Genomic DNA, 27,002 nt, shown 5'->3' with positions numbered 1-27,002 from the left:
GTAGCACCTCACATTTATCAGCATTAAACTCCATCTGCTATCTTTCAGCACACTCTTCTAACTGGCCTAAATATCTATACAAGCTTTGAAGGCCTACTTCATTATCCACAACACCACCTACCTTAGTATCATCTGCATACTTAGTAATCCAATTTACCACCCCATCATCCAGATCATTAACGTATATGATAAACAACATTGGACCCAGTACAGATCCCTGAGGCACACCACTAGTCACCGGCCTCCAATCTGACAAACGGTTATCCACAACTACTGTCTGGCGTCTCCCATCCAGTCACTGCTGAATCCATTTTACTACTTCAATATTAATACCTAACGATTGAACCTTCCTAACTAACCTTCAATGTGGAACCTTGTCAAAGGCCTTACTGAAGTCCATATAGACAACATCCACCGCTTTACCCTCGTCAACTTTCCTAGTAACCTCTTCAAAAAATTGAATAAGATTTGTCAAATATGACCTTCCACGCAGAAATCCATGTTGACTGTTCCTAATCAGACCCTGTCTATCCAGATAATTATATATACCATCTCTAAGAATACTTTCCATCAATTTACCCGCCGCTGATGTCAAACTCACAGGCCGACAATTGCTAGGTTTACTCTTAGAACCCTTTTTAAACAATGGAACAACATGAGCAATACGCCAATCCTCCAGCACCATCCCCGTTTCTTCCGTATTATGTATTGCATTGTACTACTGCTGCAAAACAACAAAGTTTGCGGATGACACGAAGCTGGGCGGCAGTGTTAGCTGTGAGGAGGCTGCTAAGAGGATGCAGGGTGACTTGGATAGGTTAGGTGAGTGGGCAAATTCATGGCAGATGCAATTTAATGTGGATAAATGTGAAGTTATCCACTTTGGTGGCAAAAACAGGAAAACAGATTATTATCTGAATGGTGGCTGATTAGGAAAAGGGGAGGTGCAACGAGACCTGGGTGTCATTATACACCAGTCATTGAAAGTGGGCATGCAGGTACAGCAGGCGGTGAAAAAGGCGAATGGTATGCTGGCATTTATAGCAAGAGGATTCGAGTACAGGATCAGGGAGGTACTACTGCAGTTGTACAAGGCCTTGGTGAGACCACACCTGGAGTATTGTGTGCAGTTTTGGTCCCCTAATCTGAAGAAAGACATCCTTGCCATAGAGGGAGTACTAAGAAGGTTCACCAGATTGATTCCTGGGATGGCAGGACTTTCATATGATGAAAGACTGGATGAACTAGGCTTATACTCATTGGAATTTAGAAGATTGAAGCGGGATCTGATTGAAACGTATAAAATCCTAAAGGGATTGGACAGGCTAGATGCAGGAAGATTGTTCCCGATGTTGGGGAAGTGCAGAACGAGGGATCACAGTTTGAGGATAAAGGGGAAGCCTTTTAGGACCGAGATTAGGAAAAACTTCTTCACACAGAGAGTGGTGAATCTGTGGAATTCTCTGCCACAGGAAACAGTTGAGGCCAGTTCATTGGCTATATTTAAGAGGGAGTTAGATATGGCCTTTGTGGCTAAAGGGATCAGAGGGTATGGAGGGAAGGCTGGTGCAGGGTTCTGAGTTGGGTGATCAGCCATGATCATACTGAATGGCGGTGCAGGCTCGAAGGGCCAAATGGCCTACTCCTGCACCTATTTTCTATGTTTCTATGTTTCTATATGCCAGTGATATTAAACCTGATTCTGATTCTGAATGAGTATTTGTATTTTAACTTCTCCAGGTTTTGATTCAAAATGTAGCAGTCACCCTGGGGTTCCCCATACATCAGACACAGGTGGCCCCAAATCTGGTTGGGTCACCCCCTGCCCAGGTTTTCCGTATTCCATTTTTCTCTTTTTCACTCTGTCACTTTTGGTTCCTTGTTGCGTAGCAGATCCAATGACACTGAATGTGCTGCACTTCCTGACAACCATTCAGTTTCATCTGGGAGCCAGTGGCTGAGGTATTCCAGGAGGGGAAACCAAACCTCATCTCTCTCTCTCTCTCTCTCTCTCTCATGCACACAAGTGTATAATGACATTCACACATGCACATAAGCACGCTAAAGCTTAGACACACATAAGACCATAAGACATAGGAGCAGAATTAGGCCATCTGGCCCATCGAGTGTGCTCTGCCATTCAATCCTTTTCCTATCTCCTCCTCAACCCCAGTTGCCGGTCTGCTCCCTGTAACCTTCGATGTCATGTCCAACCAAGAACCTATCAATCTCTGCCTTAAATACACCCAACCGCCTGGCCATCACAAATTCCACAAATTTGCACCATGACTAACACCAACTCACGTAAACAAGAGTACTGACCCGCAGAAATACAGAATCACATATGTACGGCCTCACAAGCACGCCTGAACACACACAGTCCCTCATGCATACGTGCACTGACAATTGCAAATAAAATAGGAAATGAATAAAACGCACACAAATGCACAAGCTGACAACAAACTCTGTTTACTTTAAACTGATATAAACATGCAGCAGGCAAAAATAGAAAATAAAACCTATTAATATACCATTTACATAACCACATTGATGGTGAAAATCATTCCCCTCACTTTTGAACAGAGAACACTACAGCACAGTAAAGGCTCTTCAGCCCATGATGTTGAGCTGCCCTTTTACAAACCTACTCTAAAATCCATCTAACCCTTCCCTCCCCCAAAGCCCTCCATTTCTCTCTCATCCATTTACCTACCTAAGAGTTTCTTAAATGTCCCTAATGTATCTGCCTCTATCACCATCCCAGGCGTTGCATTCCAAGCAGCCACAACTACCTCTGACATTCCCCACCCCCCACTATACTTTCCTCCAATCACCTTAAAACTATGCCTCCACATATTAGCTATTTTCACCCTGAGAAAAAGTTTCTGGCTGTCCACTTTATCTATGCCTCCTATTATCTTGGACTCCTCTATCATCACCTCTCATCCTCCTTCCTCCAAGGGGAATAACCCTAGCTTGCTCAACTTATCCTCAGAAGACATCCGCCCGAATGCTTTGAAGTGGATTAGAAGCTGGCAACAGTCCAAAAGCAGGATGTCCTGAATAACTGAGGAGTTTTGTATGTAATGTAGGGGGAGAAACTGATCCACAGAGCTTGATTGAAACTGAGAAATTTGCAATAGGAAAGGGCCCTACAAAAAGATCTCATACTTTAAGCAACACACATAATTCTCATATGTCCTATTTTAAACCTGGCGGGCGATTAAAAGCCAAGAGGCATAGGAGGGTGCTCAAAGATTGTGAGCACATGGCAAGGAAGATGTTGTATATCTGGAATCACAGTGATATATTTCATATTTCACTGGATTGATGGTCAACCACCTGCTGTGGGACTAGACCTCACATTAGGAAGAAGTGGATAGCTCCCTTTTCCAGGAGGTGCCAATAAAACAAGCGGATATGTCTCCACCAAAGGAGGTGTAGGACACCCCTTCCCTCCACTGGCCTGCAGGTCTCCCTTGGGCAAGGTGTAGCACCTGCTAACAGCACCACCCTCCCTGATTAGGGTCACGGGAAGCCAATGGGAGCAGGTGGTGGCTGGTCCTATGAGTAGCCGGTGCATATCATAGTCCTGGTTATGGGACCACTGATGCCAGGCGGGCAGTCTGATAATGTATGGGGTCACCAGCCTTGTAAAGACACTGGCCAGAAGAAGGCAAGCCGTTTTTGTCGAAATTTGCCAAGAACAATCATGTTCATGAGACCATGATTGCCTACATCATTTGGCATGACATGTAATGATGATGATGATGCCAGTCAATAAAACTGCAGCTTTGCTATTTTTCTTCATCCTGAGCTGGGCTTCATGTTACCTCATCTGTTAAAGATGGAGCTTGCTACAAAGAGAATTCAAATCTCTGTCTTAGAGCTGTCAGTTACAAAGCCCAAATATAATTCCTAACTCTGGATTCACAAGTGCTGGAACAATATCTCTCTTTGTGACATCCTGTGGCTTGGCACTGGCAGCTGTTTAAGGGATTCCCTAGGAATTTAAGACCTGTTCTAACAGGATCCTAGAGAGGATGGTTGTTGGATACACGCCCTAGAAGGGAAAAATTTGTTGGCTCAAGAAAGCCTTTTTGAAAAGAGTCCTAGGCTTTCAGGCTAGGAAATCTCCTTCCTGCTAGCCTTATAATTTTCTAGATCTCTATCATTACCTAGTTTTTTGAACCTTTCGTAAGCTCTTTTTTTCTTCTTGACTAGATTTTCTACAGCTTTTGTACACCATGGTTCCTGTACCCTACCATCCTTTCCCTGTCTCATTGGAATGTACCTGTGCAGAACACCACACAAGTATCCCCTGAACGTTTGCCACATTTCTGCCGTATATTTCCCTGACAACATCTTTTCCCAATTTATGCTTCCAAGTACCTGCCTGATAGCTTCATATTTCCCCTTATTCCAATTAAACGATTTCCTAACTTGTCTGTTCCTATCCCTTTCCAAAGGATATGGAATTGTGATCACTATCTCTAAAATGCTCTCCCACTGAGAGACCTGACACCTGACCAGGTTCATTTCCCAATACCAGATCAAGTACCATCTCTCCTCTTGTAGGCTTATCTACATATTGTGTCAGGAAACCTTCCAGAACACACCTAACAAACTCCACCCCATCTAAACCCCTTGCTCTAGGGAGATGCCAATCAATATTGGGGAAATTAAAATTTCCCACCACGACAACCCTGTAATTATTGCATCTTTCCAGAATCTGTCTCCCTATCTGCTCCTCAATGTCCTGTTTCTATTAGGTGATCTATAAAAAACATCCAGTTGAGTTATTGACCCCTTGCTGTTCCTAACCTCCACCCTCAGAGACTCCGTAGACAATCCCTCCATGACGTCCACCTTTTCTGAAGCTGTGACACTATCTCTGATCAGCAGTGCTACTTCACCACCTGTTTTGCCTCCCTCCCTGTCCTTTCTGAAGCATCTAAAGCCTGGTACTCTAAGTAGCCATTCCTGCCCCTGAGCCTCCGAGTCTCTGTAATGGCCACAACATCATAACTCCAAGTACTGATCCACACTCTAAGTTCATCCGCTTTGTTCTTTATACTCCTTGCCATAATATAGACACATCTCAAACCATCACCTGCCTATCCTCCCTCTCACACTGTCTCCAAGCTTTCTCTCTTTGTGACCCAACTGCCCCTTCCTCCATCTCTTCAGTTCGGTTCCCACCCCCCAGCAATTTTAGTTTAAGCTCTCCCCAGTAGCCTTAGCAAACCTCCCTGCCAGGATATTGGTCCCCCTGGGATTCAAGTGCAACCTGTCCTTTTTGTACAGGTCAGGCCTGCCCCAAAAGAGGTCCCAATGATCCAGAAATCTGAATCCCTGCCCCTTGCTCCAATCCCTCAGCCACACATTTATCCTCCACCTCACTCTATTCCTATACTCACTGTCGCGTGGCACAGGCAGTAATCCCGAGGTTATTGATGGGGGAGGGACAGAGTTACCCTTGTTTATTGGAGATGGAGCAGTTACTGGTGAGGGCCTATATTGGGCCAGTTAGAGATGAAGGAAGGGGATGTTTGTGGTGAAGGTCCGAGAGAAAGATAATTCCGGTTGGCTTCCCAAAGAGGTGCAGATATTTCAGATAAGGCCAAGACATGCACTTTCAGATAGGTTTCTAGAGAAGGGAAGTTATTGATTGGAGAGAGGAACTGGAGGTGTTATTAGTGTCTCTGTTAAGAGCATGCAGCTGTTAGCAACACTCTGATCTCAGACAGTATCTGTGCCCTGAAACGTTAACTCTGTTCCTTAGATACTGCCTGAGCTGTTGAGTGTTTGTTGCCAATACTGCTGATTTCAACTCTTGAAAAGCTTTACACTCTCAGTTTTCACCAGCTTAATTCTGATGACTTCTGTTTCCATCCTTCTTCCTTGGAGAGGGAAAACCATTGTCCTTTGTCACACAAGTTGGGAAGGTGAAGGGAAGTCCCATTTCACAGAAGGGACAGCTGTCCAGGGCCGGGTCACATATTCCATGAGAGGCGAGCAGAAGAGCATGCAGGAATATTACTCCAATGCAGTTTGCTTCATAACAACAGTTCAAAACTTTTATATTTTATGAAGTAAGAGCAAAAGTCAGGAAACACTCAGTAAGTCTGGCAGTACTGTGTGTGTGGTGCTTGTTCTAGGCTGAACCCCACAAAGTCTTTGTTCCATTCGCTCAGCAGCACATCAGCAGGGTCTTTGGTCTCTTGCCAGGCACGCTGTGAACTCACTCACCCTGAAGAAATCCAGCATAACGCTTGAAAGTTTGACGTATTCGCGAATGTTTTTGAGCAACATTTTGAACCACTTCATGTGCAAGCAGTTTTACCAAATTAAAGTTAATTGGAAAAGCATGAAAATAAAAAAAAGACTGCAGTTGCAGGGAATCGGAGGGTTTTGATGAGGGATCTTCAATTGTTTTTCCTTTCACAAACACTGCTTGATCTGCTGAGTATTTCTGAAATTTCCTGTTCTTGTTTCAGCATCTGCCTGACGTTTTTGTACTTTTGCTGGTGCTTTTTCTACCAGGGTGCTCATGAGCCTAAAGGACCGACTGAGGAATACATCCAGCTGGAACATTTGGTACAGTTGGTGGTCTCTCCATATCTGGGCTTGTATGAATTCCTCCCCAGGGACAGGAGCATCACAAACACTGTCTGCTTACTTGGTACGTCAATGACTTCTATCACTTGTTGGCGAGACATGAGAGAGAGAGTAAATATTCTTTGGCACCTTCAATATCTTGGTAACTGTGAATGAGGCTGTTACCTCATCTTTGCTGAATTACTTCATCTCCATTACAGCTTTCAACTTAAGCATTTCTTAAAAACTTGTGGATGTAAGGCTTTAATGACTTCTATTATTTCTAAGCACTGACTGTTGGAATTTTAAGCTAATGTGATGAGCCCATTTAGTACTCATTTTGGACAAAAGAAAGATATAGCAGATGCTGAGAGTCTAGTGTAGGAGCCATGTATCTATTTTCTGTCTGTACTGCATTTTGTGCTGCATGTTTGTGTTGGGTTACGGTACTCCGTCACGTGAGTTGGGGTGTGGTGGGAGTAAATGGACATAGTTACATATTCACCCTTTGTGCCATTAGTTTAGTTAGAGATGGACTGAGCAGGGTTTGGATATTTTTGTTGACCAGTTATTTGCTTACTTTGCATATTCCACTTATTACGCTAATTCTGATCTCGCTAATTTTAATCTCTCGTCTTTGCTGGTTTTGTAATAAAGGATCGAATGTATTTTTTTATTTGGAGCTCAGTTATTTGGCAGTGGGTCAATACAGTGTCAGGTCCCTCATTCAGTCCGTCAGTGTGTTTAGTTTTTCAAGGAACCACTGCATGTAAAGTAAAGCAGAAAGTACTGAAAATGTTCAGTCGTTTCAGCAGCACCTGTGAAGAAATAGAAGACTGTGTGAAATAACTTCAGAGATCTGGGGATGCTTCACAGAGTGTTTCATTTACAAAGAGAAGATAGATAGATACTTTATTGATCCCAAAGGAAATCACAATGTCACAGTAGCAGTACAAGAGCACAGTTATACAAATATTAGAAGAAAAGTAAGAAAGAATAAAAAATAAGTTACCTTAAAAATAAGATGAACAAGTTAAAGATTACAAGATTTGCAAGATTTCCAAGTTCACACTGATAAGATGATAGTGCAAGAATTACTGTAATATTATACAGTAATGTATGCACATTCACACCTTTCAGATAAGAAGTGATGCACAGGGTGCCCACGATAGCAGGGTGTGGTAAACAGAGGTTGATAACAGTCTACAGGAGGGGGTCACCACTTCCCCGGCTATAGGTTGACTCATTATAGAGCCTCACAGCTGAGGGTAAGAATGACCTCATATAACGCTCTTTGGAGCAGCGCGGTTGTCTTAGTCTATTACTAAAAGTGCTCCTCTGTTCAGCCAAGGTGGCATGCAGAGAGTGAGAAAGCTTGACCAAGAAGATGAGAAAGATGAAAGACAGTTGCAGCTTCATAAATCTAGTCAGCCTGCATTTGGAGCATTGCACATCACCAATGTCAACACCCCTAATTGATTGCAAGAAGGGCGCACAGTGGGTTTTTGATTATATTTATTTGGTTTACAAAGATTTCTGTAGTTTTTAATACAAATGTTCACTTTGCTCAGAGTCACAATCAGTGACACATCTGGCTGATCCTGCCAGACTTATAGCCTTCCCTGGTGAGATGGGGATATACTTCAGTAGATCTTTCCTTTTAGCAACCCAGGACAGCCAAGGAAAGGAAGGAACTTTCCCTAGTCTCAAACCTAAATTGATAACCAACGGGCAGACTGACAAAATGACGTACCCCACATGTCAGGCAGGGTCCTGCTTTACTCTGGAAGGCATATGGCATGCCTTTCTTTGTTAGTCGGGCCATTGTGTACAGAAGTCAGGAAGTTATGTTGCAGCTTTATAAAACTCTAGTTAGGTCGTACCTGGAGTACTGCATACAGTTCTGGTCACCCCCTTAAGTCAAGGCTCTGGGGAGGATACAGAAGTTTTCCAGGATCCACTCCTCATCTTTTTTTTTCTCCAGCCCTGCTGGAGGGTCTCGGCCCGAAATGTTGACTGTACTCTTTTCCATAGACGCTGCCTGGCCTGCTGAATTCCTCCAGCAATTTTTGTGTGTTACCAGGATGCTCCTGGATTAGAAGCCATGAACTACAATGAGAGGCTGTACAAACCTGGGCTGTTTTCTCTGGAGCATCGGAGGCTGAGGGGAGATCTGATAGAAGGTTACAAGATTATGAGAGGCAGAGATAGAGTAGACAGGGAGTATCTGTTTCCCAGAGTTGAAATGTCTAACACCAGAGGACAGGCATTTAAGGTAGTGGGGGTGGGGGGGCGGATTTTAAAGGAGTTGTGAGGGGCAAGTTTTTTTTATATAGAGAGTGGAAGTACCTGGAATACACTGCCTGGGGTGGTGGTAGAGGCAGAAACATTAGAGACATATAAGTGGTGTTTATATAGGCACATGAATGGGAAACAAATGGAAGGATATGGACATTGTGTAGGCATAAGAGATTAGTTTAGTTGGCCGTTTGATTATTACTTGGTTCAACACAACACTGTGGGATGAAGGGTCTGTTTCTGCACTCTACTGTTCTACATTCAATTTTCTATATTGTACTGGTTACAACACATAGGAAATCAATCAGCTCAATATAGGAGCAATCACATCCATCCCATTTCCCCCTGCATCCTAACGGGGCCCTATTGACATCATCAAATGCATTCTGATGATAATTTTAACTCACATTGGCCACTGGATGCCAATATCTGGCAAAGGAGATAATGGCAAAAGGAAATGTTTAATTTGAAATGTTCAGCTTCATTCATTCAGTATTAGACACTCAGAGTGAAGAAATTTCTCTGCATCTCAGTCCTAAACCCAATGCTACTTGTATATTATGCTTCTTAGTCCTAGAAACTTGGCCAATGATATGAGAGTGAGTTTAAAGGTCTTTTGATCTCATTCGCCTGGCTTTTGTCCATTGCAACTCCAGCATCCTAAAATAGGGTTAGTGCAGGTGGAGTAAGTATACCCAGCAGGTCAAAAGAGCCTGTGTCTATGCCGTCTGACTCTATAACTCTATCCTCAGAGGCTCAACCAAGTAAGCTTTAGTAATTTTCAGGAAACAGGCAGGAGGGCATGGTGCAACAGACCTATCTTGTTCTGCTTTCTCAAACCTCTGAGGTTTTCTAAAGTGCATGTTCAGAAAAATTAAAAACCAGGACAGAGATTTAATTAATTAAGTGCAGTGATTTATCTTACATTCTGAAGTAATGCAAAATGTACTAAAATGGAATTATTCTTTGACAATTTATGTGAATTGTATCCTGTCTTTACTAGAAAAGAAACAAGGATTTTGAGCTATAAAGTTCTTCCCACGCTGGCTGAATTCCTTGCTCTTGCCCTTTTTTTGTGCTGTGCTTCTCACCACGCAAACTAATGAGCAATATGTTGTGCTTGAGTTAAAGTTACAGAGAATAAACATAACCAAATCAGTTGCATCCATCAAGCTGTTACCTATTACATATGCAAACATGCAAATACAGACAAGCACAAAGTGCACACAACACATGAGTGCGCACACAAACACACACACACCCTCGTACACTCACACACTTATCGGCACTTACACACCAGGATCACAATCAGTTTTAATATCACCCGCATATGCCATGAAACTTGTTAACCAAAACACAAATTACACTCATACACACACACACACATTTCATAATCTATACATCATACTCTCATCATCCAGACTTCTCCCCTATTGTTAACTTCATTCAGATTTTTACTTTGATGTCTTCTCTAGGGTTTTAGGTTCCAATCAACACATTTCAGTAAGATATGAACATCTTTCTCTTTCCCCCGTGCCATGCTATGGTGAAAGCTTGGTGTTTGCCCCTCAGCTCTGAGTGTTTAAGATGTGCTGCCCTCTCTAGTGCAGCACTCACATGTCCAGAGAGTCAGAGTCCAGGGTACAGTTGGGGCAGACGAGATGATTACACTTGTGGTCAGAGTGCAAAATTGTGATATCAGGACAGATGCAGTAAAGAAAAGGGGCAGGAAAGTATGTCACGACTATATGGCTAGGCACAGCTCAAATGCCATCTATAAATTTGCCAATGACTCAACTATTGTTGGCAGAATTTCAGATGATGACAAGGACATTTACAGGAGTGGGTTAGATCAGCTGGTTGAGTGGTGTTGCAACAACAACCTTGCTCAAGACCAAGGAATTGATTATGGAATTGATTATGGATTTCAGGAAGGGGAAGTCGAGGCAACACATACCAATCTTCATTGAGAGCTCAGTGGAAAGGGTGAGCAGTTTCAAGTTCCTGGATGTCAACATCTCTGAGGATCTATTCTGGGTCCAACATATCGATGCAATTACAAAGAAGGCACAATTACAATTGTAATTGTAATTGCAATTAGAAAGTGACTATATTTCATTAGGATTTTAAGAGCCTCCCCAGTATCCAGCAAAAGGTGAAGCTGCAAAAAGGCGGCATCCAGCACTAAGGACCCTCATCACCCAGGACAAGCCCTTTTCTCATTGCTACCATCAAGGAGACACACACTCAACGTTTCAGAAACAGCTTCTTCTCCATCAGATTTCTGAATGGACAAAATGACCCATGAACACGACCTCAGTATTGTTCCCTCTCTTTTTGAACTACTTAATTAATTAAACTTTTTATATACCTCTTTTATAATTTATAGTTTTTATTATTACGTATTGCAATGTCCTGCTGCCACACAACAACAAATTTCACGACATACGCCAGTGATATTGAATCTGATTCTGATTCTGTCTGTGCTTTTGATACAATGTGTATCTTTGGAATTCTCTCTAACTGATCAAGAGTTCTTTATAATTCAATATAACCTGATTCACTATCAACAGCACACCACACCTTGCTTCACCGTGTCCTCCAACTTTTTTATACTAGCTATCTCCCCTCCATCTTTCAGTCCTGATGAAGCGATGACCTTGAAATGTCTACTGTCCGTTTTCCTCCACAGATGCTGTGTAGGCCACTAAGTACCTGCAGCTTTTTATGTGTTGCTGCAGAAACTCCAACGTCTGCAGGCTTTCGTATCTCCAAGTGCGCTTACACTTGGAACACAGAACTTGTCCCTCATTGTTTACCTCCTGAGTTTGCTGTCAAGAGATTCTTCACTCAGTGTATAGGCTTCTAATCCTGGCTTATAGATTTCTGTTCTTTAGACAAATACTGTGCATACAGTTAGTTCCAATCTCATGGAGTAATGTGATCTCCAGTTGCAACTGAAGAGGGATTCATCTTATTGTCTTTTTTCTGGCTGGGAGTGAAGTTGTCACAACATGCAAACAATATAGTTGTTCTACATTAGAAGTGTGAGAAAATAGAATGCTTATGTGCTAGTTTACAGAAGCCACAAACTTTATGCCCATTTCACTTGCAACTGTATCAGACCATTGAAAGGTAAAATCAAAAGGTAGCATAGCCATCATTTGACAAACCACTAGCAGCTTGAATGTGACGAGGACGTACGGTTTACATCCTAACTCTGAAAACGTGTGAATTACAAGCGCTGCTAGCTAAGGTGTCACTTCCCACACTGTACCACCGCCTCCACCGCTCCCCCCGCCCCAGCTTCAGCCCCAGATTCTGAGATCTGCAGCCTGAATCTAAGAAAAAGGCCATTAGATTTTGCAGGTTGTTGGGTTCAGAACATGGGCTTCGGCTGCATGTGTGTGTTGCCATGGTTAACACAAGAAGCACAGCCAGTGACTGGTGCCATTTTAGTATCAGGAAGTGGCTTTAAATGTACACTGAGAGACAACACACTGTGTCACAACCTCACCTGATGACTTATTCTTGCTTTTAGCAGCAGATATTGTTGGAAGAGCAACTGATTTATCCGAGAATACAGCACAGAAACCCAGCATGTCCAGACTGACCTTTTTGCCCATTTGCACTAATCTAAGCCCTCTTACACCACAGCCAATCTGCACCTCATTTTGCCACTGTGCTCTGCGTCTTTCAAAGGTCCACAAAGCCGCATATTGAAAGTTCAGCTTGTCCTCGGGTCCTGTGCTTTTTGGTCCAAAGCATTCCAAAATTTACCAGCTTGTGAGGAAAGGGAGCTTCCTGATTTTCCTTTGAATAGCTTGAATGTAATTTCATAATTATAGCATTTCATACTGGATTTCCTCACTTGGAGGAAATGTCTCTCCCGACTAGACCTCCCCTCACCTTTCCTTACTGAAGAAAATACAAATCAAGGAAATGCAAAATTATCCAATCTTTGTGATGATGAAATCTTCCAAGCCACCGTATCATCCAGGTGAACCTGTAATGTATCCTACTCATCAAATTCCTCCTGAGGTGTGGCAGACCAAACTGCACACAATATCAAGGACGGCTCTGACCAAGGCTTTATACAAGAGGTATTGTATTCATCAGCTTTTGAGACAAAAATACATTTTAATGATCATTTTGATTAACTTGTTCACCAGCTTTGGGATTTGTAGACATCAGCAATGCATTTGCTCTTTGCTTTTAAGCATGACTCATGTTTCGCAAGTCCTCTGTGGATGAGTTCACATCTGATCTCTTTCAATTGCTAAGTGTCCCCCTCTTTTGGACTGTAATTGACACCCTGGTTAGGATTTCATTCCATTCCCTTTATTAATCTAATTAAACCTCATCCAAATTTTAATGACCTCTATTAGCTCATGCCCTTGTCTTGTCGTTTCTAAGAGCCTAATTATTTTCCAATGTGGAAGTTCACCCGAGAAATTTTTTAACACTTTCCAACCCACCAGCTGGAGTGACTCCGTTGCTGTGAGCTAGATTCAAGCCAAGTTCACATCACAAGATCTCTGTAAAGTTGGACATTTGCAATAATCCAATTATTAATCATAGACATCTCTGTGAGTGAGATGCAGGAATCTAATGACAAGGTTCAAATCATTTTGGGAGCATCATTGAGGATATGGACAGAATAAAACATCTTTTTGATGTCTCTCCAGACTGGAACAGGCCAATGTAATTTTTCCAACTTCAACATGGCAAATGGCACAGGATCAGAACAATGCAGGCAACATGTTCACAAGATCATGTTCAGCGTCTCTTCTCCTTTCCTCTACAAGTAAGAAAGATATAGGATAATGTAATAGAGATCTTTAAAATTAGGAAGGCATTTGGTGTGGAGAAGCAAGTGAATGTGGGCTATGTGGAACCCAGAGCAGACTGTGTAGAGCAACTTTTCCTCTTAGATGCCAGTCCTGTCATCTTGCCTTCACTTCTGCCTATTTGCTTTAGGAAAGATTCTTTCACATTTTACTTGCGTGAATATGTACCACTATTCTTACCCTATAAGTAAATACATAGAACAGTACAGAACAAAAACAGGCCCTTTAGCCAATGTGGTCTGTGTCGAGCACTAACTGAGGCCTGCACGTTATCCATATGTATCCACTCACTGCATGTTCATGTGCCTATCTAAATGCCCCCATCATATCTGACTCCATCCAGTACCACCCTGGCAGTCAGTTGCAGGGTATCCACCGGTCTCTATATAAAAATCTTACCATGCACTAATCTCCTCTCACCTTAAAGCTGTGCTCTCTATATTCAACATTTGTGCGCCCAGAAATAAGTTCTGGCTGTCTACCCTATCAATGTCTCTCATAATTTTATGAGTGTCTATTATACTTATCTTTCGATCGTTTTATAATGCTATGATCTCTTATTTTCCTCATGGGTTTTGAGATTAGGATCTACTGTTTGCTGAAACAATCAAGGGCCTTGTGTAGTAATAGCAAAAGCAATGTTGCCATGCAAATGAATTAAGAGCTTAATCGATAAGGCCTGGTGTAGAAAACATAGAAAACCTACAGCACAATACAGGTCCTTCGGCCCCCAGAGTTGTGCCGAACATGTCCCTACCTTAGAAATTACTAGGCTTACCTATAGCCCTCTATTTTACTAAACTCCATGTGCCTATCTAAAAGTCTCTTAAAAGACCCTATCGTATCTGCCTTCACCACCATTGCCGGCAGCCCATTCCACACACTCACCACCCTCTGCGTCAAAAACTTACCCCTGACATCTCCTCTGTACCTACTCCCCAGCACCTTAAACCTGTGTCCTCTTGTGGCAACCATTTCAGCCCTGGGAAAAAGCCTCTGACTATCCACACAATCAATACCTCTCATCATCTTATACACCTCTATCAGGTCACCTCTCATCCTCCGTCGCTCCAAGGAGAAAAGGCCGAGTTCACCGCACCTACTCTCATATCGCCAACAGTAATTCTGGACTTTGGTGTCTAAACAAATAAACTGATAAATCTTTACTGTACAATGATAAAATGATGAGTATGTAATCCCAGCTTTCTATGTTTAAACTGTCAGTGTCTAATGACTATCATGTGAAGTATTGTTTCCATCTGGAGCTGCTTGTACTTTAGAAGGCAGCACCTTATCAGCAAATGGGCACAGGCAGATACCAACAAGTACAGGAAGTAACAACTAGCATAACCAACACACCCTTGAATCAGTTTCTGCTTTAACTGGAGGCAGCCAGAGCACTACCAGATCACAAACTTCATCCTCCAGAAATAAAAATTCGCCCTCAACCATGAGCTGACAAAAAAAATGGGAATAGCTGGCTCTCAAAATGACACGTACACCGGAGAGGTATTGCTGGAAATAATGGTGGAGGCAGTTTCAACAGTGAACAAGAACTGTAAGGCACAGTTCTGCAGCCAGTAGAGCTGCTGCCTCGCAGTTCCAGTCAGCTGGGCTCAATGCTGACATCTGTTGCTGTCTGTGTGGAGTTTGCATGCTGCTCCTGGGTGCCCCCTCATCCCAAAGACATGGGATGCAGATTGCTAGGTCAATTGGCCATTCTCAATCGTTCCTGGTGTGTGGGTGAGTAGAATATAGAGAGGGTTGATGGGAACGTGGGCAGGATCAAATGGGATTAGTACAAGGTTAGTGTAACAATGAGGATTGGTGCATACTCAGTGTGGCATTCCCAAGAAATAAAGTCTGAAATACAAGTGTGCTTCAAAATATGCAAGACTTCTTCAAAGCAAGCACAGTCCTCCAGGGCCGGGAGATTTAGTGCCAGGAACAGGATAAACTCAAGTGGTGAAAAAAGATGTATTCCTCTCATTTCATGAACCAGCATTAAAAATGATAACAGATGCATGCTATAATGACCCAGGGTTGTTTATCCAGACTTCTTCAGTAACCCTGAAGTGGTTCCTGTGTAGAATCTACACATTTGCCCCTTGATCCTGTGGGCTTACCCTGAGCTCGTATGTTTCCTCCCATGCCCCAAAGACATGTGGGTTGGTAGTAAGCAGGTACCCCGTTGGAGAAATCAACTAAACTTGGGTTAACGCATCATTAGGAGAAAAGCTCCAGGGTATTTTAATTCAGTACAAGCTACATTAGGATATGAGCACCAGTGGCAATGTACACTGCTCCGTACCCTGAATAGGTGATGACAATGAATCCTGAGACTTGCAAAGGATTCTCATGACTTTCGCGAGGGCTTATTATGATGAGGTACAGATGCATGCGACAAGCTCCTTACCTCCTGTGATGGGCTGGTTGGGTATCCACCTTCAGCCTTACCTAACACCATTCCCTGTCCTCTCACCTCCCCTAGCTTCACAATGGTGTAACATTTCATCCAATAATCACCTTCTCATCACTTTCCAATTGAGCACTTGTTTTAACTTACTTACTGCCCATTATGCTGCTGGCATTTAGGTCAGCAATGAAGGTCCTCCATCTCTGTCTGTCCTTGGCCATCTTCTCTATTGTGTCCCAGGTGTGGTTCAGGGGCCTCAGTCACACACAGATATGGAAGGATTCTTCAGTGCTGTGTCCGTAACACATTTTTTTGACCAGTCAGGGTTGTTAACCCTGAGCTGAACCCTCAAACCTGGAGGACTAGTGGACCACTCTTAGTCTTGCCTCTATCACTTGACCTGTTTGGCATGGGTGTCCTTATCAAGCACAAGGCCCTGACTCCAACCAACATAGCACTCTGGGTCATTGAAGCACGGAAGCCTCCAAACACTACAACAAGGTTGTGGTCCTCTTGGGAGGCACTTTTATTTTGTTCCCAATGTTATCCCCATGTCCATGACTGGCTGTCCTAGTCAGGCAATTACCCTCTTCAACCCTTGCCTTCCCCCCTGCCATTTTATCTCCATTGCCCTGTGCAATCACTCCAGGTTATAGACTTGGTGTGGTCAAAGCCACAACTCACTTCCACCATCTTCTCCCTCTCCAGTGTCAACCAAACTGCTCGTTCATATTTGCAGGCATTGACACTTGCTCCAACAGTTTCCACTCCCATTTCATGCTATGGCTTCTGGTGTGCCCAAAGTCTTTATTCTTTGTTAGCTGCCTTCTCCATTCTCCCCATCGTCTTTCTCCAAAGACAGTTAGCAATGTCAATGGGTCAACCTTGCCCCTGGGGTATCATGTTCAGCTCTGAGGCAGGAGCTAGAGCTGTCACTCCAGATAAAGAACATCTTATCTGGTGCAGTGCTGAGGGAGTGCTGCACTGTTGAATATGCCATTTCTTGCCATGATGTTTAATGGAGGCCCTGTTGACGCTCATAGGTAAATATAAAGAACAGGGGAGGCATCCTTAGTGTCACACATGAAATGCTGGAGGAACTCAGCAGGTCAGGCAGCATCTTTGGAAATGAATAGACGGTTGACATTTCAGGCCGAGGCCCTTCTTTAGAACTAAGAAGGAAGAGGGAAGATGCCAAAATAAAGAAGTGGGGGAGGAGGAAAGAGACTATTTGGAAGGTGATGAGTGAAGCCAGGTGGATAAGAAAGGTAAAGGGCGGGAGAGGAAGGAGCCTGATGGGAGAGGAAGATGGACCATAGGAAAAGGGAAGGAGGAGGGGACCCAGGGGGAAGTAATGGGCAGGGGAGAAGAAGTAAAAGGTTAGAATGGGGAATGGGGGGGGTGGGGGGAGAGAGAATTTGTTTACCAGAAGGAGAAATTGATACTCATGCCATTTGGCTGGAGAGAACCTCCAAGAGGTTAGAGACATCATTAGTGTGTCTGCCTTATTTATTCTCTCTAATTATGTCACTAAAGCATCACATCTGAGATGCTAGAGTCATTATCTCATTGCTTGCTTGTGGGGCTTAACACAGTGACTACATTTCAAAAGTATTTGACTGCCTAGAGGGGTTCTGAGATCCTGTTTCTGTGGCAGTCACAATGTAAAGTTTACATTCTTTCCTTGCTGTCTATGTGTAGGTCGAGGATTAACTTCTCTAAATGTTACTCACTTTACTGCAACATGAAGTAAGAAAACTCCTACAAATCACCACCATAAACATGAAGCCTAATTCTTTTACTTCACACTAGTCTGTCAGGCTTTTACTTCATAGACTTCCCCAGATGATTGTTCAAGCAAATCGGAACCTGAACAGTTTTTGGTTTGATCCTGACCTTTAATACTGGCAATCCAGATGCCAAGGGGTGCATTCTTTCACCTCTCGAACACTCCACACTCACGTGTCAGCTTGGCGCACCTGCCCCCGGGTCACTAGGTTGTAGGGGCAAGCCCAGGGAATGTGTTGTGTAAATATGACTGCTATTTCAAAGCCCATGTTCAGCTGGTTCAGACATCCCACCCTGGAGAAACTCATATCAGGGAGGTAGCACCACCCACCCCCCCTCGCCCCCGGTCGACCTCCAAAGGTGTATGTAATACTTCGTTTAGTGATTTTGTTTAATCTGTAAACCAAGTTGGGTATATGCAGAAAATGTGACATTAAAATATGTACTTATATTATATTATCATGTTTATTCTATTACAACTTTAAGCAAGTCTACAGGGATTTTGGCCTCATCACGTAGGACATCAATAGAGTAGCTCCTTAGCAGCCAGCCAGCTAGTTTAAATAACGTTAGCTATGCTAATGAACAAATGACACCTGTTAAACTCACCTCAAGATGTCTTTTACATTTTAACCCACCATGGGCAATAGAAAAGTCACTGTTGCAAACAGCACAGTGAGCAACACTGTCATTAGTTTTTGAGGTCGAGTGTAAAGCCCGCCCACAGAGAAAACTGATAGGTCTACCTAGCACGAAAAGACCCCAATCAGGATACTCGCTCTCGCTTTCCAAAAAAATCGATTTCCGGGATATTGAATATAATTTCCGGGCATCAGAGAGCCGCTATCAATATGCGGGAGACTCCCGGAACTTTCGGGAGAAGTGGGATGCCTGTGTTTTGGACTGGTCACAGATGACAGATGTTGTAAAGGATGTTACACTGAATATCTGTGTATCAATGGGAAGTCTCCCTGTCCCAAAGAGGGTTATCTCCAGCTAGTCCAAGATCCAGGAGCTGATTTCTCTTCAGGCTGTAGCTTCACCTTGACAATGATCTTTTGACAGTTCCTGTCACAGCCAATATCTGGTGGGATCTCTGCTGGACATCATGTATAAGTGGCAGCTGGTAATTAGTACTGAGAACAACAGAGCTGCACAGCAGAACTTCCCCAATCAAAATATTGATGGGTCAACACAAGAAAATAGGAGCAGGAGTAGGCCTCAAGCCTGCTCTGTCATTCAGTAATCCTATTGAATGACAGAGCTGTCCCAGTCTTCAACTCCTCTTGTACCAGTCCCACAAAACTCTCAATTCCCTGATCTTCTAAAAATTTATTTACCTCCTCTTTCAATACCTTCAATGACCCGGAATTCACAATTCACAGGGGGTAGAGACTCACTAATCTCTACAAGAAGAAATGGCTAAATGCCAGTTGTAAATTACCATCTGCAGGTTGTGAAACTATGTCTCCCCATTCACGACTCTTCCGCTGGTGGAAAGTAGGTTGCAAATGTGCTGATTAAAGTTGGGCTTGACTACCTCATCGCTGTCTGTGGGAGTTCTAATCCAACAGCTCCATCACTTATCAGAAGTAATTTATTGGTCATGGCGGGCTTTAAATAGCTTTAAGAGATGTTGCATAATTTTAACCCTTTCTCTTTCCATCTGAACTGAAATATTAGCCAGCCTCTCTGACCTATTTGTTAAATGTATTCTTCACCAGCGATCCTCAGCAGGCAGCATCCGTGGAGGGAAAAACAGGGTTAGCATTTCTGGCTGATCACCTTCCATCTGAACAGAACCACCAACTTTGCTGTCTATCTTAATACCACCCCAGTTAATTTGTTCTCCCCCACTGAATTCTGGATCTCCAGCACCACACTCCATACAGTCCAAAGTGCCTCAGCCCCAACTCACATCTCTGTTGGCCTATCCTAGAATCCCCTCCCATCAAATCGGCCATTGCGTTCCTGCCTTAAGAGTTTCACAGAATTTTATCTCCGTCCTGATGAAGGGTCTTGGCCCAAAACGCTGTTTATTCCTCTCCACAGATGCTGTCTGACCTGCCAAGTTCCTTCAGTATTTTGTGCATGTTGTTTGATCTCAAGCCATGTCTTTGTTCTCATTTTTCTGTGATGTTAGCTTGCAGCACTGAATGGAAAGCACACTCTTCACCTGCTGTGTGATGTGGTTTGTTTTGTCTGACACGCAATGGCTGCTGACCATTCACAAACAATGAGACCTCACACAGCAATGCAGCTAATAAAGCCAGTGCTGTAGGGACGTGGGTTTACTCCTGACCTCTGTTCTTGTCCGTGTGAAGTCTGCACACTCCCCCTGTGACCACATAAGTTTTTACAGATGTTCTAGTTTCGTCCCACATCCCAGAGACATGATGTTAATTACCAACTAACACACATCAAAGTTGCTGTTGAACACAGCAGGCCAGGCAGCATCTCTAGGAAGAGGTACAATCGACGTTTTAATTACCAACTGTTAACTGCCCCAAGTGTGTAGTGAGTCAGAGAATCTGGGGGCAGTTTGTGAAAGAGTAGGAAGTGTCAAATGAGATTAGTTTAGGATTAATGTAAATGGGTATTACAGCATGTGGGCTGAAGGGCAGTTTCCTGTTTAGGACACAAGGGTGAGAAACTGCAATTTTAACACTCAAGCAAAGGCACACAATACTGGCCAGTCATGTTCATACTATTCCTTGATATATAGACATCCATTAGTGTTGTGAGACCATGGCGCAGGCCTGGGCAAGGTTGTATGGAAGACTGGCAGTTGCCCATGCTGCAAGTCTCCCCTCTCCGCACCACCAATGTTGTCCAAGGGAAGGGCATTGGGACCCATACAGCTTGGCACCAGTGTCGTCGCAGAGCAATGTGTGGTTCCTGGATATACAGTATAGATATGTAATTTATTTATTGATTGAGATGCAGAGTGGAATAAGCCCTTTGAGCCCCGCCACCCAGCAACCCCCGATTCAATCTGCTCACAGAACAATTTATAATGTCTGATGAACCCACCAACCAGACTGTGGGAAGAAACTGGAGCAAACCCACGCGGTCTCGGGGAGAACGTACAAACCGCTTACAGACCGCAGCGGGAATTGAACCTGAGTCGCCTGTACTGTAAAGCGTAGTGCTAACCACTACACTACTGTGCCGCCCCACAACCCTACGTATATTTGAGGGTGATTTTTAAAATTCTGTTGAAAACATGTTTAGTTCAATAGTTCCATTAATATCAAAGAATGTATACAATATACAACTTAAAATTCTTACTCTTCACAGATATCCTTGAAACAGAAAAAAACCCCAAAGAATGAATGACAGAAAAATATACACAAGGACCCCAAAAACTGCTGCCCCCTACACATAAACAGCATCAACTTATCCTAGCATAAAGCATCAGCACTCCCATCACCCCCCCATGCCAACAACAAAGCCCCAAAGAGAGACCATAGTCTACAGTACATCAAAAACTAACAGTTCGCTCCAACATTTCAACATCCCACAGGCACTCCCTGTCTCATTAACAAGGGAGAAATAGATATCACTCCTTCTTCAGTGACAGGGGAGACGACAGTCGCTATTTCAAATTTGCAGGCAGTCTGAAGCGTTGCTTTTAATTTCAAGTGTTTCAACTCGAGAATCGGCAAATCGATTACCGAGTGCAGATTTCTCTGACAGCCACTCTCGCTCCCTTCCATGTTCCAGCAATGTTTCAGTACGCAACCCTGGCAAGTATTTGTGTCCAGAGGTCACCCCACTTCAGGTCGAACCTGGACACACCAAAACGCGGCTCATAAATGAGCTCCAAGAACGGGAACTCGCTGTCGCGCAAATCCGCAGTTTTTGAGTGTCACTGTAGATCAAAGACCCCCATAGGACCCCAACCACCCTGAAAATAGAGACATTAGAATACGAAGAATTTAACTGTTTCACTAATGAGCTGGGAGAAGTCGCCCTCTGGCGCCATCTTTAGCTCTGCATTTCAATTAACATCTATGAACTGTAGATAACCCAATATTGAATGACTGAAAATGACTTTTTAAATATACGTACATAACCATTTGCTGCTTATACTGAAATTAATCTTATAAACATAATGACATTACGTCCATCGGGTCCATGCCTGGCCCTAGTAGACGGTAAGCTCAAAAGTAGCCAAAAAGGTGCCTGTTTGTGACATTATTCTCAGAATAAAAAACACAACTTAATGTTAGTGCTGTTGGACTAGAGCACTATTAATGGAAGCTGCAGTGGTGATTCATGTTGGTATGACTGGTTTCTGGTACAACATGGCTTGGAGTACAAGATCATGAAGCCTTGTTTTTGTTGAGCAGAAATTACACTTGATCTTGAGCCATCCTTCACGTTTCAGATGAATTCCAGAGCTGAAGCAAATGTAACCAAACCTCAAACCCAGGAAGTTATTAGAGGGGGAATTACAGTCTTTACTGCACACAAAACAATGTGGTCATTCCTTAGAGACACAGAGACTGTAGATGCTGGAATCCGCATCTTAAAAAACTGTTGGAAGAACTCAGTTGTGCAGCAGGAGTAAAGGGGCATTTAACGTTTCAACAGGAGACCCTGTGTCATTGCCCAAAACATCAACCATCCATCTGCCCCCTCAGCTGCTGCTCAACCATTGAGTCCTTCCAGCTCTTTATCTTTATTTCCCCTCACATTTGATTTCTGTTCCCTTTGTTCGGTCCCACCATCAGCCTTCCCCCTTAAAGGCCACTGGACAAATATCTACACCACGTTAAGTGAGGTGACTTTTCAAGGTAAGCTCTGTTCGAAAGGGCACTGATGGAAGTCGGTGACCTCTGCTCTTTTCAGATATAGCTACCCCCTGGCCCCCATAGGCAGGTCACTGATACCTTGACAGCTTCATGACTAGTTTCACTGATACCAGTTTTTTTTAATCTACATGTTTTTAAAAATAAATTCAAATTCTCTTACAGGGTTTTAAATATAATCATAGAACAGTACAACAGGGAAAGTGGACTGAGTGCATGATAATCGTCAAGCATTAATTCTAGGTGACTCCCACGCTGTTCATCTCCCCACATTCCCACCAAACAGTAGGCTCCAGATCCTACGGCCCTTGGGACAATCGATAGCAGCCAATTAATTTATCACCCCACACATACAGGGAAACAGAAGGAAACTGGAGCATACAGGAAGAACGTGCAAACTCCATGCAGACAGCACCCAAAGTCAGATTTGAACCTAGGTCACTGGAACTACCAGCTGTGCACAGATATTGTCTGGGTAATGGGACCAAACTGTTATATAAACTCTGTATCACTTGTGGGTGGTGGGGTGGAGCTATGTCTCTACCAAAGGGAGTGGAGGCAGTCCTTCCCTCCACTAGCCTGCCAGGTCACCCTTGGGCAAGGTGTAGCACCTGCTTAGCCCCCGATCAGGGTCACGTGAAGCCAAGGGAGAAGGTAGCGGATAGTCACATGAGCAACCGGTGCATATCACAAGTCCTTGTCATGTGACCACTGACGCCAGGCACACAATCTCAGAGTACTGATAATGGCTGGGGTAAAGACACCACCTAATAGGTGACATGGCAAACCACTTCTGTAGAAAAATTTGCCAAGAACAAATGATGGTCATGGAAAGACCATGATCGTCCATGTCATACGACAGGACACATAACAAATGAATGATATCACCATGCCTATAATGACTAATAGCCATCATTTTTTCTTCCAGATCGAAGATTTGCAGGTCCAAAATCAAAGGCGGTTGATTCTTTAACTGATGTGTCTGAAGTAACTGCATCTAATGAGACTATGCTGACTCCTTTAATTGAGCAGGAGGGAGAGACTTACTTAGAGAAATGTGGGAGCCTACGACGTCACACGGTGGCCAATGCCCCCACTGAGCTCCAGCTCTTGGCGATGAGCTCCATGCTGCATCCCAGTCTGCGGGAGGAGCCAGACTCTGAAGACAAACGTCTACTGACACAACCCAACCTTAATCACAAACACTATTCCAGTGAGCTCAACATCGCGGAAATCGAGTCGGAGTTAATGAACATTTCGCTGGAGAAGACTCCAGATATGAAGCATACAATGCTTGGTTCAATCTTAAAGTAATTGCTAAGGCACCTTGTTAGCATTTAGAGAAAGAAATAATTCCATGATCTGCCTGAATTGATTTAGGGGGTATCCCTCACCAGGCACGTCTAATTCAAGCTGCTCATGTGTACTGAATGATCCTCCTAACCCGAGCCTTCACTGTAACAACTGCAGATACCTCAGAACTGAAGTAACAGTCCAGCAGAAAGGATGAAAGCATATGTTATGCTGGAACATCCTGTTGCAGATGCCCTGGTGAAAGAACAGCCAGCAGCAGCAAATTTGCACTAAAGTTATAACTCAGACAAGCCCTGGACTCAAACCTGAGATTGCACCATGCTGGCAGCATTGTTTAAATACTGCACGTCAGTCCTGTCTCACCACAAACCACTGGTTTATGACAGAGAATTGCCCAAACATACCATCAGTTCTATTCACTGCCAGTCTGCCTTTTACTGAAGACATTTTAGAAGTAATTTCAAACTGTTTTTTTCAAGTGAAGACAAGATTTTCACTGTGTACTCTCTGTGATGAAATACAATATTTTCCTCTTTCATTATAAATGGGTGTACTCTCTTTTTGTGTGTAAGAAGTTCAGGAGCAATTTTAAACTCCCAAGAAAGCAGAACAAACTTGAATGCATGCACACGCTGCAAAGTGAATACCAATCAGTGAAATAGGAGCACTGAGAACACTGGAATATTTCCTGAACTGTGGGCCCTTGTTGAACAGAACAGAATTTAAAATCAGTTAATTTGCCTCTCAACAGGGGCTTTAAGCTGGTGGTGTTTAACCAAGCATACTGAACAGTCTACACAGAAACTTCTTTCAAACTTGATGTTATGTCATCTAGAACAAGTTATCTTTCTCATTTTTACAAATAAAGCACGGACTATTTTTGTTATAAGTGAGTAATCTGTAGCTGTTCTGAGTTAGTAGAAAGAGAAAGTAGGTTGAGCTACAGATAGCATACTGTGGCAGATTTGTATAAAGTGAAGAGAACATTAAAGTGGCTGGGCAGTGGAAGATCAAAATAAACCAAGCACTGCAGGTAGTCAGAAAAACGAGCCCTCGACACTCACAACCACCAACAGCGCAGTGTAACCGATGGAGCAAATGTTTTCGAGTTCACCAGAAACACCAGAGTACAGAGTGGTGCAGTCAGTGGGGATGCTACCTCAGAGCTTCTGTGTGCCAGGTTCAATCTGCTCTGGGTCTCTGTCTATGACTGTGTGGGTTCCCCCCTCCCACCCCGCCCCAGTTGCTCTCATTCCCTCCCACATCGCAAATTCCCCCGAGTGTAGGTGGGTGTTAAAATCTACGGATTGCTGTATAATGGGAGTATACAGCAATAGGTTACAGGGTCACTAGTGGAAGAATTGGATTGATGAGATTCCAACGGGAGGTAGCATGGACTGCTGGGTCATCCAGCCTCCTTCTACACTATAAGAAATGAAAAATAATAGAACTCTCAATGAAGGCTCATATTCACTGTGAACTCCATACGGAGCAACTTGTGAGGAAAACAGGTTCACATTCCCTGTAAGAGCAGCACTGTGCATCAGGATGCATTTGTTTATCATAACCCCCCACTCCTGCCACCACATTAAAGGTTTGTATGTCCAGCACTGCTAACTTGCTGATTTGCTCGGCAAGTCTCCCACTGTATGAAGAGTTTGGGAAATCTGCTACTGTTCTCCCAAGCCATGGGGATAGACAGAGAATGCAATTTCCCATTCTACACATCGGGCAGATTGAATAGCTAGATTCCTCAGAAGTAACCTTCCTTTTGTATCAATGTAGTTTCATTTTCCAAAAAAAAATTATTCATAAAACATATTAAGATAAGAGATTAGCTTTATTTAGACCATAAGGCATAGGAGCAAAATTAGGCCATTCAGCCCATCAAGTCCACTCCCCCATTTCATCAAGGCTGATCCCAGATCCCATTCAACCCTATATCTGCCCCTTCATCAAATCCTTTGATATCCCAACCAATCAAGAATCTATCAACTTCCACTTTGAATGTACTTGATGATTTGGCTTCCACTGCAGTCTATGGCAAAGCATTCCACAGATTCACCATTCTTTGGTTAAAAATATACATAGAAACATAGAAAACCTACAACACAATACAGGTCCTTTGGCCCACAAAGCTGTGCTGAACATGTCCTTACCTTAGAAATTACCTAGGGTTACCCATAGCCCTCTATTTTTCTCAGCTCCATGTAACTGTCCAGGAGTCTCTTAAAATACCCTATCGTATCCGCCTCCACCACTATCACTGGCAGTCCATCCCACGTACTCACCACTCTCTGCATAAAAAACTTAGCCCTGACATCTCCTCTGTACCTACTTCCAAGCATATTAAAACTGTGGCTTGCGTGCTAGCCATTTCTGCCCTGGGAAAAAACTTCTGACTATCCACATGATCAATGCCTCTCATCATCTTATACACCTCTCTCAGGTCACATCTCATCCTCCATCACTCCAAGGAAAAAGGGCTGAGTTCACTCAACCTATTCTCATAAGGCATTCTCCCCAATCCAGGCAACATTGTTGTAAATCTCTTCTGCACCCTTTTTATGGTTTCCACATCCTTCCTAAGGTGAGGCGACCAGAACTAAGCACAGTACTCCAAGTGGGGTCCGACCAGGGTCTTATATAGCTGTAACATTACCTCTCAGCTCTTAAACTCAATCCCACAATTGATGAAGGCCAATGCACCGTATGCTTTCTTAACCACAGAGTCAACCTGCGCAGCAGCTTTGACTGTCTTACGGACTCAGACCCCAAGGTCCCTCTGATCCTCCACACTGCCAAGAGTCTCACCATTAATACTATATTCTGCCATCATATTTGACCTACCAAAATGAACCACCTCACACTTATCTGGGTTGAACTCCATCTGCCACCTCTCAGCCCAGTTTTGCATCC

At 43.5% G+C, this 27,002-nt stretch overlaps 1 protein-coding gene across 3 annotated transcripts in view; it reads left to right on the top strand.

The window, feature by feature from the left end:
• LOC140205075 (proline-rich protein 5-like) overlaps nucleotides 1–24,952 on the top strand; it is a 129,675-nt gene extending 104,723 nt beyond the window's left edge. For 2 of the 3 annotated variants that reach the window (XM_072272228.1, XM_072272227.1), the window contains 2 exons: nucleotides 6,547–6,685; nucleotides 23,698–24,952. In XM_072272228.1, the coding sequence (XP_072128329.1) occupies nucleotides 6,547–6,685; nucleotides 23,698–24,083 (525 nt within the window). In that variant the 3' untranslated portion in view covers nucleotides 24,084–24,952. Of the gene's footprint in view, nucleotides 1–6,546; nucleotides 6,686–10,829; nucleotides 11,266–23,697 lie in introns of those variants that run through there. The other variant, XM_072272230.1, reaches the window with a different exon arrangement.
• The last annotated feature ends 2,050 nt before the right edge of the window (nucleotides 24,953–27,002 follow it).

This window comes from Mobula birostris, chromosome 11 (genome assembly GCF_030028105.1).
Source record: "Mobula birostris isolate sMobBir1 chromosome 11, sMobBir1.hap1, whole genome shotgun sequence".
NCBI lineage: Eukaryota > Metazoa > Chordata > Chondrichthyes > Myliobatiformes > Myliobatidae > Mobula > Mobula birostris.
The sequence above is the reverse complement of the archived record's forward strand: the minus strand, read 5'-3'. Positions and strand labels throughout refer to the sequence as shown.